At 39.2% G+C, this 20,317-nt stretch overlaps 1 protein-coding gene across 4 annotated transcripts in view; it reads left to right on the top strand.

Moving 5' to 3' along the window:
* Window positions 1–20,317, top strand: part of klhl13 (kelch-like family member 13) — a 38,451-nt gene that overhangs the window by 194 nt on the left and 17,940 nt on the right. The window contains exons 1-2 of one of the 4 annotated variants that reach the window (XM_086226949.1): window positions 6,607–6,935; window positions 17,346–17,417. In XM_086226949.1, the coding sequence (XP_086083075.1) occupies window positions 6,838–6,935; window positions 17,346–17,417 (170 nt within the window). In that variant the 5' untranslated portion in view covers window positions 6,607–6,837. Of the gene's footprint in view, window positions 1–1,017; window positions 1,114–6,606; window positions 6,936–17,345; window positions 17,418–20,317 lie in introns of those variants that run through there. The other 3 variants (XM_086226952.1, XM_086226951.1, XM_086226950.1) reach the window with 3 other exon arrangements.

The raw sequence follows: 20,317 nt of genomic DNA, 5'->3' as shown, positions 1-20,317 counted from the left end.
GGTCACAGTTTATTTATTGGTCGTATCAAACCAGCGAGCGAAGCAGACCAAGTAATAACTAGACCAACTAACTCACGTCAAAACCCTGGTCGTTTACCCTGCCCTGTAGTTAAACTACCACAGCTAGCGGGCGATGGTTAACAATAACAAAATTGACAGCCACACAGCCGATAGTTCTGGTGTATTTCAAGCTAGCTAGTGTTAACGTTAAATGGGTTAGCTTAGCTAGTTAGCCTTAGCCTGTTCCCACTGGAGATGTTCGAGGAGGCAACATGGCTAGAAAAAGAGCTTTGCTCCGAGCTGACAGCCTTACATCTTCTGACAGTACATGTTGCTCATTTTTCTAGCAGGGCTTCAACGTCACGGTCAGCCCCATCGGTTCTGAGTCACTTCACCAGATTACAACATCAACATGATAACTCGTATGGAAACTTGACCGCATCCGAATGGGCGTTTACCGATTACCATTCTCAACATGATCAAGATTGACGTCCTTTCATTTAGTACATGAAACGCACACGGCTCAGAAATACCGATGAATGTAATGCTGTCACACACCACAGATATTTTAAGCTTCAATTAGCCTAGATCTGTGTAGAGCAACAAGTTAACAATGTCAGGCAAGTGTTACATTCAGTAAGGGATTCACCTTGACTTCTGAGTGGATAGAAACATCTATTCATGGAACGATTTATACAAAGTTCTGCGTGATAAACCAGTGTAATTCCAAGTATATAAACACGAAAAGGGTTTTCCACAGCCTTTTTGTTATTGCCAATTGTGTTTTGTAAATCAATGATACTTTCAAAACAGTACTGAACGCTTTGTTTTTGCAATTTTGTTAATGAAAGTTTGCATATTTTCGAGAAATGTACATTTAAAAAAAGCATTTGTGTGCAAGCAAGTAATCTTATATTTGCTTATTAAATCACCTTCTCATTCAACAATATTCTATGTATCAATGGCAGAATGCCTTTTTTTTAATCAAATTGTGTCACGCTGTTGTGTATATTTTAGGATTTGCCCTGTTTCTGTGGTGCAGGTGTGGTTTGGTGAGGGTATGGAGCACCCTGCACACAGAGGGGAGACGATGCCCATCGGACTGCATGACAGGTAGTGTGTGATATTCCATAATCGCAGCAGCCACTGGGAATGTATGTGTATTATTGTTTACTGCGGTTATATCGTTTCAGCTCTTGCGAATATGCAGGAGCTGTTTGGACACAGTTCCTGGATGAATGTGTGAATACTGAGTATGAACTGATTTTATCTTAAGTTGTGTTTGCAGGCGGAATTTGAGAACTATGTTAGCATTCATTAATACTTATGTGCTTGTTCTTTGGGGAGATCTGAATTAGTGCTGATTGATTTTTTTTCAATTTTTTTTCCAAAAATGTGATCGCGACATGATTTGTGATATTAGAGAGAAGGCAAATCTTTTACATCATTCTCATTTTCTTTGTAAAACCCATTGAAATACTGATACTGTGATTTTTTTTATGTTAATATCTGTATCAAACAGATTTTTTTTTTTAAACGTCTGTTAAATATGTGGAGGCAGGACATCTCTGCAGCATCGTAATGTTTTATATACGATGGTATTTTTACACAAATATTACGCTGTGCTGCAATTTGAAATTGGTGTAGGCTGAGTTTGATTGATTTCACTATACAGTTTAGAGCAATATCCAGATGGCTGCAGGTGGTAGAATTTTGAAGTGTCAAATGTCACCAAAGATACCATTTTAATTGTGGGAGATACTGCAGCATGCAAAGAGTGCCTGGAGTCTTGAGAAAACATCTTTGTTGGTTTAGTACAGATCCCTGCAAAAATCACTATTTTATCATTTCAGTATGTTTTCAGTAATCACATTTATTTTATTTTTTTTCAAATGAGATAGACACACATAAATAAGCACTGAATTAATCCGCTGGTTATAACTCCACTGAAAAATCCAGCAGAAGGGTTTATAAGCAGAAACAAGTGTGCTGGTGTTCAGTTGTGAAGCACTTTTGAAGGCCATAACGCAACACGGCAGGTAAATACACCTTGAGTGTGCGAGATACTTGTCCTGCACAAGACTGTCTTGCAGTTAAGCCCAGTTGTGGCATAAACATTGGTATTGTGGCTTTTTTTTTTTTATATTTAACCAGATCACTTTGGGGGGGGAAAAAAAGGTAAATGGACTGCGATTATGTAGAACTTTCCTTGAAAGTTTTTTACAGTTGAAAGTGCTCTACAGTGTTGCCTCACTCACACACTGATGGTAAGAGGAAGCTTCCCTTAGGTTACAAGACAGCGGCTCCCACTCTGCCTCCTGAGCACTGCTGCAGAATAAGTGTAATGGTAAAAGGAAGGGGTTTTTTGTCTTTAGAGGGCCCATTTCCTGTTTTTTCGTTGTCTGGGTGTAATGTTACGGGTCAAATGATGTGCGCACGGCACTCAAGTCTGCAGCACTTAGAGGAGTTTAGTTTGGTGTTTCTTTTGCACATGCATGCATTTTAAGATCAAGCGCAATTCAGCACCATACACAGGTGGGTAAGAACAGAGGAGGCTGGTAAATAACTTTACACACAACCGATAATTAAACAGCAGTTACCAGCCCTGTCATAGCCTGGCACTGCAACCTAGCTGGATATCAGTTGTGCCATCTGGGAAACAGCATAGAATCTGAGATGTTGAACAGGTATTTCTGGATTAAATTATGAGGAAAAAGAAGTGGGGCTGTTATATTAAGAGCCTTACCTGTTTATTGTTTAAGACTGATATATTGTAGTGTTTCCACCTCATGATTGAACTTGTGGCAGCCTTCTGTGCCTTAATTGCTTGTGAATAAGTTTTCCTTGACTCGAACTGTTGTTCCTGAGGACTTCAGACGAGTTCGGTTTCGGCGAAATGGCAAAATTTATATGGAGCTCTTTACTAGTTTCGAGTCAATGGAACTGAAGCGATTTATCTCTGTCATGGAGCACTTGTGTCCACCTAAAGTGGGAGGTTTATAGCAAACTTTTAGTAACTCTGAATCATGTACCTTCTCCACAAGTTCCAATAGGAAATGCACAAATGACCAAACTTAAGTGAAATGCATAGATGAAGATTGCTCTGGGCTCCCACACATCACTACCTGCATCGTCATTGCTCGTCTGTCCTAGCACCGAATCTATGAAAACACATTTCACATTCGCAATGAGCATCATGTTTGTCTACATTTGTCAATTTCCTGTCATATGCCAACATATCATTTCCTTTATTCGTCTGCTTAAATAGTTGATATGCAGTTTTTCTTACCGTTAGAGTGACAAGTGGGGCTCTCCTGTCGGACTCAGGCTGGATGATTTTATATATTTAGGCAATGTGATTTAAATAAATGTTTTGATCATTTTAAACAGTATTATTTGAGGTACTAGTCTTGTGCAGCTGATGGAAAAAGTATTCAAGGGCTATAAGTAAAGTTCTGCACTTCCCTAGCTTTACAGCTGGCTATCTTTAGCTGATGCCCAGCCTCCAGCTCCCAGTATGAGAGAGGATGACAGATGAGGTGACAAATTTGGCAAAGTTTTTCTTGACTTGGCTACACCAGCATATTTTTTGACCTTGAAGTTGCTGCAGATGAGCTGAAATGAGAGAATAAAAGTAGAAAACATTGGTTTATGCAATATTACTTTTAGGATCTGCAGTGAGGATCGATATCCTGGTATTGGAGCAAATTGTATTCATTCCAACAAGAATTGTAGCTTTAGATGACTGTTGCGCTTTTCATAAGAACTAAGTATGGATAAAAGATTTTATCACGTATTTACAAACTTTGAATTCCTTGGTAATATCACGACACTTACAGTTTATTTGATTATTTGCGTACAATTTCTGTCTATGGGGTCCAATATGTTGTCAGAAAAATACTCCTTTACTCATGAATAAAATTTTACTGTGAGGATGAGGAGGAGGACAAACTACACCAAATGGATGGATGTACTTAAGTATGAAGTAATAATTTGAATCCAGCGGGAGTGCAGTTTGTCTGTCCTCAGCCAACGAGTGTCCTGTAATTCCCAGACTTACGGTTTATTGGTTGTGAAAGTCCTTTTTCAAAATTTATTTTACATTGTTCATCTAGTTGTACACAAACTAAGATGTAGATGGGATGAGTGGAGCTGCCAGCAAAGGAAAATGTGGGAAAGGATGTTAGCTGCGATGTAAAGGAGCAGAGCTTCTCCCTGGAGCCTTATTAGAGTTGGTAATTTAGCCTAATTGATCCATCAGCCCCAGAGAAAGCTTTCTGGTGGTTGGTGAGGTGACCAACAGTACAGCAGCCATCTTCATGTGGTAATTGAAGTTTGGCTGTCTGGGAGACCACGGATGTTGAGGAATTTTTGCATTTTGTCCTCAGATGAGGTAATTAACAGCGTATTAATCAATCACCTTGAGATGGGACAGGAACCTGCATACACCATGTTAAGTCTGTATTTCCTTTATTTAATGTGCACTCTGCTACACCTGCTGCAACTACGATGTGGACTCTTGACATCGTGGGCAGAAGGAGTGTTGTACACCAGATGGTGGTTTGGGCTATTATATGCTTTAGAATTTGACATTTACTCCGAAAGATCTATTTTTAGTGGAATTATGAATTACATCAGCAGCATCTGTTTTTTAAGCTCTGGTACTATGGAGACTGTTTTTATTTTTCAGGAAAAGCGGAGCTGACAGCAATGTGTACTTCTGTGTGCTCTCTCTGTGTTTCGGCTCAAAACCAATTACCAAAATCTGACAGTATTCACCAGACATGTTCTTGAAAATGGTACAACTGATAGCACCTCTGGGTGAGAGGTGTCTCCTGTGAAGAAGCTGCAGGAATTTTTATATTCAGGCAGGACGGGGCAACTTGGATGCTTCAAAGCACTTGGTCCTAATCTAAATGTGGACATGTTTTGGTGGTCGTGTCAATGAGCCGGCGGCTAATAATTGAAGCTCCTCTGTAAAGAAATGTATCTGGTCTAAATTTATGCTTCTAGTCTCAGCTGCCTCAGTGACAGGCAGGATGTTGTTATGCTACTGCATTTGTCAGCAACACAAGTTATGTAATGTATAATTTTGTTCGTCAGAGGTGTGCAGCAGGCCCTAACAAGTTAAATCCCCCACTTGCCAATTCATTCTCAATATTTGAAATGTTACTTATTTTGCGTTCTATTGGCTTAACACCATTATCAGTTGCTGCTTTCCAAAGTTTACCCACTCACAACTGCTGAACTGTGCCTAAACTAGAGTCCCAACAATTAGTCCGTTTGTTTCAAGGAAAAAATATTAATCGGCAACTATTTTAATGAGTGACTAGTTGCTTAAATGTTAAACAGTGATTTAACACATCACTTTGGACTCTGGGAAATTGTGATGAGCACCCCCCCCCCCCCAAAAAAAAAGTGGAACATTTTAAAGATATAAACTTTTTCAACTAATCTGCTTTATCAATGGCAAAATAATCATTTGTTACATCCCTATTGTATACAACCCTGCCTGCTTTCACTCATGCTATATAATTATTATTAGATTTTTGTAACTTGTCTCAGTTTCTCGGGTGTTCGCTCAGTAACGATGGTATTTGTTGAGCCCCCATAACCAGTTTTGATGGACAAGGAAAATGGCTGGATTGTTGTTACGACTTGAATGATCACTGAAAGACCAAGAACACGAACTAGCTTATATTTATGCTCTCAACAAGTGTAAACAAAAGATGCTAGACCAACAAATGTAGCTTAGCAAAGGACCCACCAACCTGGAAGAGAAGATGTCCGTGGCAGCTGTTTTTGATACCTTGTTGGGCCAACAAACCTGTGTTCTTCTCACCACTGATCTCCCTCAGGGGGATCTCGTACTTTGTTTTTAAGATTAATTAGATAATTTAGTTACTTGAAAGGTTTGGTCAAGGGGATGAAGGGGAAAAATTAAAGTTCTTCTTCCTTTCTGCAGTCACTGTGCTCTTCATGTTTAGTATCCACGACAAGTTTGTCATGAGGTCATTCAGCCAGTATATCGTATCCAACGGTGTATTACAAGGACGGTTACCAGGTGTCAGGAATCTGACAGTCTGGGGGATTTATGAGCTTGTTTTAGTAATTACAAGGGATGTTTGTGTACATGAGAATTCCAAAAACTAGGAATGCTGTTTTGGCATTCATATAATGATAATATAACAAAAAAAAGTATAATAATAATAAAAAAAACTTTGTAGGACTTAACTACAACATATATTAGGGATAGATAATCAATGGGACATTTTTAGTCATGTGGATCAACTGATATCTTGTGAGGTTTACTTTATTTTAGCATTACTGCTGACGAACACAGATTTCCTTCAAATTATTTTAAGTTCCTGAAAATCTGATGTTTGATGCTTGTAAATTTCCTTTTGGCTAAAGAACAAGAATTGTATTAATTTCATAATTGAGTCTTCTCATCCTCCTACCCCCAAGAAGTGTAATCACAACTGGTTTAACAAGGTGGCGCTGTTGCTTAACTTCTGGGCTACCCATGAACCCTGAAAGGGTGATGGGAAGGCAGGGCTTCTTCCCCCTCCTACCACAAGACAATCGTGAATGCAGCAGGGAAGGCAGTCGTTGTGGATGCAATCTATTGGCTTGTCAGTGCTGCTGCTAAAGTCACAACGCTGACTGTAGCCTGCACTGCCTCTGCCTGTGTATTTGTGTTGCTGTTGCCACTGCTGCTCTCCCTCCCCCTTAAATGGTGTGGGCAGAGTGGGATGGAAGACTGCGTTGGAAACCTTTTCATGGAAATGGTCTTTGCTGTTGGTATTGCTCTAGCACCATTCTGGTGACAACAACATGCCGTTGAAATGGAAAAGCGGTTCCCCTGTCAGCTGGAAATTCCCAGTGCCAGTTCTTAAGACATCCAGGTCCTCACCGCTTTCACCTGCCTACATGTGAGTACCAGCTATGTACAATTCAATTTATCACTATTGTGGCAGTGTCTGTAGGGATGTAGCATTTCAGTTATTGAGATTTATATCTTCTTATTTTCTCTCTCTCTTTTTTTTTTGTTCTTGTGCAGCCCAAATTAAGCACGATACGATTTAGTGTTATATTGTGTCAGGAGATTTGCTTTGACCAGCAAGCGTTTATAGGGTTTGTGTGCAGAATCGCTCGTGGGGAGAAGGACTCATTTGGTTGCTTGTCTAGTCGTGGCAAGCACCACACATCCCGACTCTTGCCCTCTCCTGTGGCTGTGTTTATTTGGAAACAGGGACTCAGCAGCTTGGGAGGAGCCTGCCTTTGTCAGGATGTCTGGCTTGCCCTGGTTTAGAAGCTATTGTCATCTGCTACTGTTCAGGAGGGGGGAAGGGTAGACTGGAAGGGCTTCACACAGCCCCTCACCATCCTCTCTTTTCTGCCCCTATTTCTGAGCTCTTCTCTGACTTTTGAATGGTAACATGGCTTCAGCCCGTTCAAAAAAAAAAGAAGAAAAAAAATCAAGACCACCTCATAGGTAATTTGATAGTCTAGGGCTTACTTGGATGGATTTTTACAAAATTGGATTTCTGCTGTCTCCAGTTATTACACAGCTTTACTTATGAGCTTAAGAGCTTAAATTTGCTAGTTTACAAATGGTTATATTAAACACATGCACCACATGAGACATATGTGCATCTAACCTTTGTTTTTATACATTTCACTTTAAGTATCCTGGTGAAACAGGTGACATCTGCAGCATAGCTACTTATAAATTTACTATATATATATATATATATATATATATATATATATATATATATAAAACAATTTCTGTGCATCTTTATATACCTGACTGTCGGTGTCCTTTCTCAGGGCTTATCTGAACATTTTAACTTTCTAGACATTTTACAGAATTTTGTGGGTGTTGAAGTATTGACGCTATTGACTTTGTCATTATGTCTTCAATCTTTATTTAACAAGGGTAGTTTAGCTGGATCACTCAATCACACACACACACACTCACAGGCTCACACGATCACACACACACATACATGCACACACTTACACAAACTCATACTTGGAAATGCTTGTACAACCTCAGGCTTTATCTGTTGTGCCACCGGAGCAATTTCGGGTTAAAGGCCTGGCTCAAGGGTGCCTTAGTGGTTGGAGCAATTGAGGCGTAAGCCCTCATCTTTTACTTCCCCGCCCAGATTCCTCCCGACAGTCCGTAGATCAAACTGACAACTGCTAAAACCGTTGCATGTGATCTGTAATATGAGTTGTTATTGTAGTTTGACCAAAATATGATTTAGTGCATAATGTTGTAGCTGTAAAGTGAGATTATCTTTAGATATATCTCTACCATGAACATTCGTAAAATTCCTATCTGCAGATCGGTTGAGTGTGTGCTTCAGTAAAGGAGTATTATAGTTGCATTTTCAGTGCAACTTAAGAATTTACTCAAGGATTAATGTTTGATCATTTTGACATTCCACTTGCATGTTCAGTCTCAGTCATTACCACTTTAGGATTTTGTATCTTCATTGACAAGTATCGTTTGGTCTACTAGTTTATTTCAAAAGTTATAAAGGAGAACATGATGCACTGATATACAAGTCATTTTGAAATACATAATTAATGTAAGAAATATCATTTCTTGTGCGCTGTATTAATCTCCAGCAGTTAAAATGACACAAAGCCATGTTGATGAACGGCTCAAGAACAGTGCATCAAGTGTTTATAAGTAGCTGAGGACGGCACTTGCATGTCTGCTTAGGAGGTGGTGCACACATTGGCAAGTGAATCATACCCAAGCCTTGAGGCTCCACCTTACCCCGCCTCGCATGGCTCTGCCCCTCCAGACCACTTGCTATTTTGAAATGTGTATATTGTTAGCTGTGTGTTTAGGCAGGCTGATATTGGGCCCCCAATTATAGGTTACTCTGTGGTCAGGGAAAAAATCTACTCATTAGAGGCCATTTAAGTGGAGTCTTTTCGACTTAAGAGATATTTTTATCTTTTGTACGCTAGTATTTTAAACTATGTATTTGTATCCAAAGCAGAGGGAGGAATGACTGAGGAAAGAGTGTTTTGGAATATTTGATTTACCTAATCTATGAAGACGTTAACTTATGCGTGCTTGCTTACATGTTTTTAAAACACCTTGATAACCAGTGAAGGTGGTGCAGGAATCACGGCAGCCTGGAATGGTTAAGGTTCACTGTCACTGCGGCCTCTGGAATAATCCTCAGTTCAGAGAGAAGTCACTGTGGTTTTGAAAGTCCTTGAAATTAATGTCATCTCTCATTGTACTTTGGTTCAGTACTAAGCAGTTAATATGTGTGACTGCTGTCTGTAGTAATCACTTCTAGCAGGCACCATGGAGAGCCAACAGCTTTCACTGCAGCAAGACTTTTCAATTCCAGTTAGGGACCCTCAGCACATGTCATCTCCCTGTCTCCATTATCAGCTTTCATTCCTTCCTAACATTAAGAAAAAATGATGGAAATCCCTTTTTGAAGTAATCTTGAATAGGAAATAACTTGACCTTCATATTTGGTTTCGGCAAATTAATCTAAAAGTCACCATCTTTCAATTTTATTCAAGTTCACTGTTTTCTTCATAAGAAATGCTGAATAAATGTTTCTTTTTCATCATTCAATCATCTGTAAACATTTTGGCTGCGTGTAGAATAACCTAAACCACAGTCCCTGTAAGTGCATACAGACTGTACAGTTTAGGTCATATTGAAGCTTTAAATGTCAACAGTATTTTTTGCAAAACTCATGTAGATGCTTCACATGTCTCATGTGGCTGTCAGATCCTCCTGCTGCTGCTGCCGCCGCCCCCCCTGCGATGAGTCGCATATTCCCGGATGCAAGCAGTCCATCGGTTTACTCGGTTACTATGGAACCTGCTTCATTAGCAACGTAGATTCCTTTGATCCATCAATTATATGTCTCCTTTTCACCAAAATAATTCATTACATCTGACGTCACACTCAGTAAGAGCTTTTGTATTTCTTTTCATTTTGAATTTAAACTCCCCTGATTTGTTTTTCATCAACTTTATGGGTTGAAAAAAAAAATCCTCGTCATCAGATACAGATTGGTGAGTAATTGGAGGAAACCTCTGAATAAATGAGTGTAGAAACAGACGCTTCTATATTGAACAGAGGGGTCACGGAATGAAATCCCATGTTTTGGCTTTTGTAGTCATCCTGTCTCAAACAAGTTGGACACACGGGAGATTTGGATCAACATGAAATTTTCATAAAACATCTTTCATGAACTTGCATAGTTGTTTTCCTAAGACCTACAAAATATCGAATTTCCCCCCTCCTGCTTACAACCTCTGCCACTGTTTTTAAACACTCCCTGAGAAGATGTATCATGGTTTTGATATTCAAAGCAGGGCTGAACAATATATCAGACTTTTATCAAAATTGTAATATGGCCTAGTGCAATGTTGTAACTGCAGGAGGCAGAATATTTGCTCAAGGCCAAATGTGTGTCAGAATACCATCCCCATATTGCATTGCTGCAGGAATGTCTAAGCACACTCATCGTATGCAGCATCTTTGTTTGGTACTGATCCCTGTAAAAATCATATTGTTATCATTTCAATGTTTTTTTTATTAGAATATGAATAATGACAAAATAGTAATTAAATTGCAATTCCCTGTAATATGAATTTTAGCACAATTACATTATCAGTCAAAATAATTGAAATGGAATCGTTTAGCCCTCGTTCGCACGGCTGTTCCACTGCACGAACACACACAAATATTGACCATGTGACACAGGTGCTCTGCTTCAGGAGGAATTTTCAACTGAAGACAATTTTGATGGAGCTTTTAATGTACCTACCCTTTGGACTGTACATTAAGTTCTTGCTGACTTGTGGGCATTTTGAACAAAATGCAATGGCCACCTAGGGATCATTTATCAGAGGCAGTGTAGCTGGCAGAGCATCAAGTGAGCTCAATCAGGTGAAACTGTCAAGCGTTTCTTACACACACACACACACACACAGACTCAACTTTTTTCTTGACAACTTGGTGAGTTGCAGAAAGTTGATTGATCTGTCATCGAATGTGTCATATCAGAACACAGTAAAAAGACTGTTCAGAAGTAAAAAAAATCAAAACAACCTTTTGATAGACTCAGGTCACGGACAAGTCTAAACACTTGTAGAGACTGAGGACGTTCTCCAAAGTTTTGTTTTTTGTTCTGTGGAGGCAGTTCGTTTTTTTAAAAAGTGGTCTGTGTGTCACAAACTGATTTGTTAAGTTCGGTTTAATAAATCCTTTCTTGGAAGGCATGTCTAAGGGCGCATTTCCACTGGCTCACTTCGGCCCCAACACAGTACTAACTGGTACCATTTTGGTCCCTGATCCGCTGGGGTTCCAAGTGAGCTGAGCAGGGACTAAAATGTGACGTAAACACATAGCGGGGCGCTGATTGGGTAACTTACCTGCTTACGCCGTGTACTTCATATCATCTTTGCCTCTGCAGAATACTTGTCGATCGCTTGGTAAAGTCTTTTATACTTTTCTTGGGTGTTCTGTTTCGCCGCTTGAAGCCTTGCCTGTCTGTCGTCCCTTACTTTTAGTTTCAGCAAAAACCACTGACCAAGCAACAGGCATCACGCTGCCTCAATGTCTTCCACTGTTGTTGTGTCGCACACAAATTACGCCGGGGAACTCTCAGCCGGTGAGTCCACCCATGCTGACGTGGTACCCAGTTCCAGTGGAAACGCACCCAAGCCGTAGCGACCCGCCCCGAGCTGAAGTGAGCCACTAAAAACATGCCCCAAGACAAAATGTAAGGGGTGTGGATCTGCTGGTAGTCATTCTTGCCACTGTCCAAGCTGCTGTCTGGTGTTTAAAAACGTATGGAGATTTATGGCATCTGTCATCGCAAAACTAGCCTTAAAGTTGAAATTTGTTTGCATGCAAATTTTCACAATTATTACAAGTGAATATCTGAGTCAACATGTGGCCAAAATGTCAGTTATTGCTGGATTGAGTTTGAAAAACAGATCTGTATGCAGTCTATTGCAGAGGTTCCCAAAACACTTATCTAGCAGACACTACTTGATCCCGACCCCATCAGTGAGTCAGCTTGCTCATTGCATTGCATTTACACCTTATTGCTTTATGTTTTTATAGAGCTACCTCTGCTACGCTTCCCCTCCAGAGAACCTGCACCAGCAACTTACCACACCAGTGCAGTCAGGGAATTAATAACCCTACTTCAGTATTGCTGAATTACACGATTTTGAAAGGATCTACTTTTGATTGTTCATCATGTTTAGATTGTGACAGATTTAAGACCCTTTGTACTTTTTCTCATTTTATTCCAGGCAAAATTATACTGATGCTTCTTTTTTCTTGCTGACAGGAATACCTCTGGGGATAAATATTGATGCAATTTTTGTGCCTCAATTACATATTAAAATTGAAGGAGGAAAATAGAACTCATTAATTTTATTCTCAATTAAAAATAGAACGACAAAAGCTAAACATATTAAGATGCTTTGACACATTTTGTACCGTTTTATCCAGAATTTAGGATAGTTCCTTTGCTTTTGACATCTCCGGCTTTTCTTCCATATGCTGGGTGATTCCACAGATCTGCTGTGACAATTCGGTAAAGGAGATCTATTTTATAGCTATTCCTCAAAAATGCTGAGTTTCTTTACAAGCCAATTATTCTGGCTGTGTTTATCCTCAGCTGGGGTGTGTTCCCTCTTACAGCATCATTCAGGTTGATTTAGCATTTGGTGCATGTTGACAGATTGTCTCCTCCACCCACACGCAAACATGTTTTGTGGCTTTTTGTGGCTTAACTATTTATAGTGCTGGTTGGAATGGTTTTAATTTTAGTTGAGCATAAATCACACAGCCCTTCATGATATAAAAGCATTGACCTTGAAGTGCTTTTTGATTACAAAGTGCAATTGCAGACTCATTAGAGTACTACGGCTAAAACATAGATATTCTACCAATTAAGTGAAGATTATTAGTGGTGTTTGGAGTGATTATCTGGAGATTATGTTTAGTTTGTCCCAGACAGAGAGGGCTGTTAATACTTACAGCTCCATGGTTTCCTTTAGAGCTCTTAGTTCAACTAATCGAATGTGGGGAGATGCACATAAATGGTTTATGTAATACACGTGCCTTACAAAATTGCATGGGTGGGTATTTTCACATTTCACGTTGTTTCTTATGTCATGCTCTCTTGCTGTATTTAAATCATTTAAGTTCATCAATGGAAATTCTCAAAACAGGTAGGTTAAAAACCTGCATTTAAAAAAAAAAAAAAAAGATCTATGCATTATATTCAGCATTTAAATCAGTAGGGGTTGAGTCTGTGAATACTGAATTGCAGCTATTTGTCTGGCTTGCTAAGCTAAAGCAGTATTTATTGAAGTGCCAGTTTTCATCGGAACAGGCAGATCAAACATTTGTGAGACACTTTTCACACAGATGTGGGAAATTGTCTGTGAAGTGATAGCTTCCTCTCCCCTGGAATGTCTGTGGTCTCGGTCATGACTCGTTTTTGTATCTTGGTGGAATAAAAATGGCTGTAGTTGTTATGATGATGAGCCTATTCTAACATTCATATTGCAGTCTATCCATCACCTGCATCTCTACATTTTGTATGCCTTGAAGTCGGCTTGATGATATGGCGATGTATGATGGAAGAATTTAAAGACTGCTCAGCTGCCTCCTCTCCATTACCATATTGCCTCTTACTTTGTTGTGGGAGAACAGAAATGAGCTTCAACCAATTCTCGAAAAACAACTATTGAAATTAGAATTTTTCATTTTTGATTTTAAGTTGAAGTGAGGAAAGACAGGTATTGCTTCTGCAGGGAAGCTAGATTAAAATCAAGATCTACAGAATCTAAACATGTGGAAACACTGGCCCAGTGATGCATTTCATAGTAGTAAAGCTAGTTTCCTGTACATCGGTAGACGTGGCGCTGGATGAATAGAAGTGTTAACTGCCGAAAGAAACAATACCTACTGATGTCTTCTCCAATTTGAGAAATCAAGAAGATAATGTGCTGTAAATTCTCACGTAGGCTCGAGTGTTGCAACACGACTGTCACAGCTCTGTGCTGCTGTGGCATTGTTGCATTCGCAATTTTTTTTTTAGCCTGCTGTTGTAGTGTGTGTGGTACTGTTACATTATATTTCACAATACTGAAAATACTTTTAAAAGTTAGAAAAAAGTGTAGCGCCATTGCTCCTTGATGCCATACGTGTATTTAGCCTGTATAACAAGAGGTGTGACTAATTACCAGAGGGCAGCAATACGCCTTGGCTGCGTCTAGTCTGTTGGAGATGAAAGAAAGATGGAAGACCCCATGTATCATTGAATCGTGGGGTTGTTAATAATGACGGAAATAGAGGGACTAATAGTGACATGAGATAACTCTGTAGGTCATATTTTGCTCATGAAAATACAATTTATATCTATGAATGTATTCCTGCATTCACCAAAATCTGTTTGAATTGCAAGATTTTAAATGCTTGCCTCATCCAAACCTAATATATGCAGTTCATTTCAATTCTTTGCAAAATATGCAATTAGATTAAATTTTATTATTTCCTGGCAGCTATTTTTTTGAATATACATTCGAAATCAACTGGTTGATTTAACTGAGATGGGTACGAGAAAGATTATAATACATCTGAAAAGATTTGTCAATTTAACAGGTCTTTTGAAAGTGAAATCCAAAGCAAGGTTATTTGATTGCATCATATTAAAAGGGTTGTGATCTGCATTTCTCTAGGTGTTATTTCAGCATAACATCTTGAAGATGTATTCTTTAGCACATCCTGGTTTCATTGCATTAAGAGTCGTCACTCAAGGTGTGTGTCATATGCTCTACTTGGAAGGCTGGGCAGGGACTTAGTTGTTGATTGATTCAACTAATCCCGTCAGTGTTGCCCTTGTTTTGTTTATATTCACCTTGTTATCTTTTTTATGTCTTTCTATGTTTTGAATGAGTAGTTTGCATTCAGCTGCTGAACCTGAGTCCTCCGTGACCCTTCATAACAAGTAAATGTCATGAAACTGTAAAGCAATTTGTGTGATAAAGTTGTCCATGTCCAACACTAATGGACTGCAACACATTTATTCGCACTTTCCACATTATACTTAGGTTTTCTGGATTATTTATTTCCTCTGCGCTGACTGTGAATAAGAGGTCGTTTTGAACCGAAAGTGATAGAAACTCTGAACCGCATCTACCGAAGGGGATCTTATCAGAAGAGATGAGCTGTATGTCTGGCTGTTTCGGATAGACATGAAAAACTCTTTGATGGAATTATCTAGTGTATTCCATGAAACTGTCTTTTAGGTGTTCAGGACTGAAAATAGATGATATTAATGATGTTTCTGTCAATGTATAGCAAAGCATGACAAAACAGTAAAGCTATACTCATAAGTCTTTCAACACCCTTCCACTGTCATCCCAGGGAAAAGCTAAGTTGACTTAAGCTTCCCGAGCTGTCAGTGGTGGAAAGATGGTTTTAAGCTTTCCACTGACATGAAGGGACTGGATAGACTGCTACTCTTGTTCCTTCATCACTTATTTTTCAGTCCTCTTGCTTCCTCCTCTGCCTAATTTTTCCTTTGACCCCCTTCTTTCTCCAAGCCAAGCTCAAATCCAACATTGGTGAAAATAAAAGTAACTTTACTACTCATGCAAAGCTCCTCTGACCTAAAAATAGGCTCTTTATCGCAGCTTTTCACTGTAGCTACCAATTTTCCAGTGCTTGTTGTCAGGGGTGGAACCAAAAAAAAAAAAGCCCTGTCATTTTTGGCCCAGGCTGGCCCACCACAATCCGTCACACTACCTACCAGTACTACATGTATGTGGCCTCCTTAAATATGTGAAGCTACCCTACTATTTCCCCAGACCACTACGAAGCTTAGTTGTAAGCACTGTGGACAAGTGTACCAGCACAAGTGTACCAATTCACTCCCTCCCTTCTTCCTGACGGAGCTAGAGCCATATATTAAATCCTACACTTCACATAGAAAATGAAACAAGCAATTTCAATAATATCATACTATCACAATCCTTGTTTAGCCTATACAGTTACTTGTGTTGCTGTCTTCCACCTGGGCTGGTCCGCTCATTGGTCCCCCACGCTCTCACCATCTTGGACTGGTGGCACTGCCGCTGCCAAAGGTGCCACTGTAGCAGCCATTGTCCTTGCAAATACGGCTGAGCTCCACACATTTGGGAGCTTTTCTCTGCCACCCAAGCATTTTTTTTTTTCTTTTGGCTTCTCATTATCTTTTTTATCTTCTATCTCACTCTCAATGTAAGCTTGGTGTGCGGTGCCGGGAACCACAGAAGGATATAGTTATTGTGCCAGCCAAATCCCAGCTGATGATCTACTGGTCCAAAAGGCAGGATAACAAATACAAAAATGAAATGGGAAAAAAATACCAGCCAGTCCACCCCCGCTTGTGGTGGTAAGAGTTGGCTGGACAGGGCTGTGAGAGTGACCCACACTCTGATACAATCACAAGTCTTGTTTCTGATGTATCTGCACTCTGTCATATTAATGTTGCACCTTTAAACACAAAAATTGTCTTTCATTTCATAGTAACTCACCTGTGACCAATGATTCTTCTCGAATTGAATTGGTACATGAGTTTATCAGTCATGTTGTAAATTATCTTTAATGGTACGCAAAGATATACAAGGCTTTTGTCTCCAGGTGGTTTTCGACGACAGGAACTTGCTGGACAACTCACACCTCTGTGTATGTTTGCCACATATAAATCATTAAATTGACAACTACTCCCTTTTCCCCTCATGAACAACCCCCCCCCCCCCCCCCAAAAAAAAGACTATGCTATGCAGGTATTTTCATAGTGCCGCTGGGGACACGATGTCTCCTTCTATTCTGTTTCACTGTTTCTGCATTGATTGGAGACATCAAGTTACCACTTTATACCTGTGCAAGTTGAATTTTGGGCCAAATTCTGCTTCCAAACCATTTGCAATGTCACAAACTACGCTCGTAGCCCCACTTCTTAAAAATCAGATTGCTAAGAGCAAAAGAGAAAAAAATTACACTTAAGGAATGTGAAATCAGCTTTCTAGTTCCAGACTCTATACATGCATCATTCTACACAGTGAAGCTCAAACATTCAGCTGTACTAACAAGAAGTAAAACACATTTCTGTGTGGAGTGAGACTTTAAATGCTGATGAGCATAAATACTTAATTCATGATTCATGCATCTAGAGGTTCCATCTCCGTTCTGGAGTGTGTTTTCAAAGAGCAGAACTTTTATGTGGGATGCTGTAGATGTTGTCTTCTTTGTTTCGTTCCGGCAGCCACCAACACTCCTTTGTGGTTTGGACAACCCACTCTCTCCTCGCTGCCTGTCCGACTTACCACCTGACGGGGTAAATGTACCAGTACATTTCCTGTGCTGTGTGTCAGTGTAATTGTGACCACTGGTTAAGCAAATCTCTCCGGGTTCAGCTGTGATGTTGTTGACAAATTCCTACAGGTTCTTCATTTTCATGTCCTTGTGAAAATGTCAAACGTATTTTCATCCTCTCATCTTCATTCTAAAATCTGCTTAATACCTAAATGTAGTTCATCAAGATCTACACCTATCAGCCAAAACAGCAACAGCCCTGCATTAAATCACTGCTTCATTAGGATGAAAATGTTCATTATCTATTGAATGTTTGAGAGACGTGTTCGTTATTTCAACTGTCATTTTGGAGGCTTAGACTGAGAGCTGTACCTAATATATTGTGAGCCTGACAAAATATTAGGTACACCACCTATTAGTCAAACCCAGTACAGTTCAACAACAAAGTACAGCCTTCAAAATAACTGTTGTAATCAATCGGCTCCCCTCTCAAGCAGATTCAATAAGAAATAACACAATTATTGCAGGGCTGTTTTATTATACGAATTAAAAAAAAAAAACCTGTTATTGGTTTTAATGCATTGGATGATGAGTGTAGATATTTCAAGCATGTGCAGTCCGGATCAGTGTTTCTCAAAGGGGGTATGTGAGAATTTTGGAAGTTGACTTGAAAATACCTGTTTAGCATTGTTACCAAAGCAACTTCCTGACACTTAATATGTCAAACACAGAGTAAAACAACAGTGTGATGCAGCTACATTCTCTTAAAAATCAGTTTACTGTGATTTTTTTTTTTTCATTAAAAAATGTGTAAAAAAAAAAAGCATTTAAATCTTTAATAACTCCAATTTATGATGCGGTGCCATACTGCTTCACTCAAAGGCATATTTTTTTTGCTTTTAGTTTTTTACTACTGTTTTTCATCTTTGTTGTAATGGTTTTGTCTTAGTCATGAAAACACATTTTAAAGAGGTTTCATCATTTGAAAAATTTTGAGAAGCACTGATCTAGATCATAGTTTTACAACTGTTCTTTACCTCTTGTAGTAGGAATGTTTCTCTTCTGTTTCTATTCTGCACTGTCTATTAATCCGCATTTGTCGTTCTACCTGTTCCTTATTTCCTCTTCAGCATGTGTAAGGAATGACAGATTTGGCTTGATTTTCTATCAAAGTGATACTTCACCCAAAAAAGTGTTTTTTGCCTTTTAAGTACTCATAAATCGCTGTTTTGAGCCCACAGACATTTTTTTCAGCCCTGCATCACTTCTTTGGGACTCGAGAAAGCAGAAAGAGCCAGCCATGTATACTTAGCTGGAAGCTAACGGCGCCCCATAGCCACCAACTAAAATCAGCAGCAAAACTGCACAAAAACATTAGTCTACAAATTCTCAAGCACATGGTGCGGCATAATCCCCGTCCTCTTAATCCAGCTGTGTGCTCAGTAATCCACAAACACTTTGAGCTAAAAACAAACTTAACAGCAGCCTTTCTGGATTAGTGCTAACGTAAATGAGGGCAGGTTTTTTTTGGCTGAAGTTTCACTTTATTGTCCATCCTTCACATGCCAAAAATGTCTCTGGCCTAATGGTTTTGTGGAAAACAAAATCGGTGTACCATGATCCTCTAAGTTTGTCAAAATGTAACCAGGTGAGGTTAGTTGAAGAGATGCAAAGTATTTGATCAGTTGGCCTTTGTCAGCTTTGAGGTTGGCTATGAGTTTCTTTGATGGGGGGGGGGGGGCAAAAGGGAGTTTCCATCAGTTCCTCGGATAGTTGACCACAAAACTGTTTTCTTTCAATAAGAATGAACACAATCATCTGTTTTTACGAGATCATGGAGCCAAATTGACTTACAGTTCAAGAGTTGACAAACTTTATTTCACCTCCGAGAGACCTTAAATAATTGAAGCCCAAAACTTTGCAAATACAATTATATATTTCCTGCATGATACACTTCATACCTCTCAGGACTTCTATCAGCATTCCCATTCATTCTGCAAAGTGCATAAGTCACCGTACAGCACTCAGTTTCATATTAAAGTGCACATTGGGAACATCAGGAGAACCCTGAGACAAAAAGTTACAGTGGGTGGTTGACTTCCTCACTCTGTGCATCAACAAAGCAGACGAAAACATAAAGTTTCTGATGCACTAAGACTCTTTATTTGCTCCGTTCCCATATCTACCAAAGCATGACACCAGAAGCGACACCCCACTGCTGCGATCACAAGGACCTGCATCAAATTTAGATCTTCAGCTTGTGACTAAGTGAAAGAAAAAATGTTTTTATGTGATCTTCTAAAGAGGGCTGAGCAATATAGTGGGAAAAAATACATGGCACGGAATGGTTCATTTCATTCTGTCGATAATTATTGATGATTTGTAACGACCTGTTTCTAGTAAAGTTCAGGAGAGAAAATGAACGAATTTAACCTCTTTATTAATGAGTCAGAACCAAAATTTAAAAAAAAAAAAAACTGCAACGCTGGTTGACTTAACACATGTTGTATCACCACCTGCTCTCATTTTTCACTTTTTGTTATTCCCGTCACACGTGAGTGTAACCACACCTGTAAAATGATCGTGTTTATTGTATGCTTTCATGGAAGTTTGCATGTAAATCATTTTAAATAATGCTGAGGAAAATTCTATCGAATCTTTTCCCTGTTAAAATTGATATTGTTGGTACATGTGACCACTGATTTATTACCCAGGTATACGTCTTAGTGTTACGGACTTTTTTGAGTGAGTTAATAAAGGTATGTAGGGCTGCCCGGCTTGGATATAATATTTTAACACAACTTTTTTTCCCGTTCTATTACAATATTGGGGTTATGATTTGTGATTTTAGAAGGAATGCAGATTTCTACATCATTATTATTCATTTTTACATTTTTACAAAAAAAAAAACATTCCAACGTG

This window comes from Aulostomus chinensis, chromosome 15, assembly GCF_037954235.1.
Source record: "Aulostomus chinensis isolate RoL2024-O1b breed Wild chromosome 15, RoL_Achi_v1.0, whole genome shotgun sequence".
Lineage (NCBI taxonomy): Eukaryota > Metazoa > Chordata > Actinopteri > Syngnathiformes > Aulostomidae > Aulostomus > Aulostomus chinensis.
This window is presented reverse-complemented; position numbering and strand designations above follow the sequence as displayed.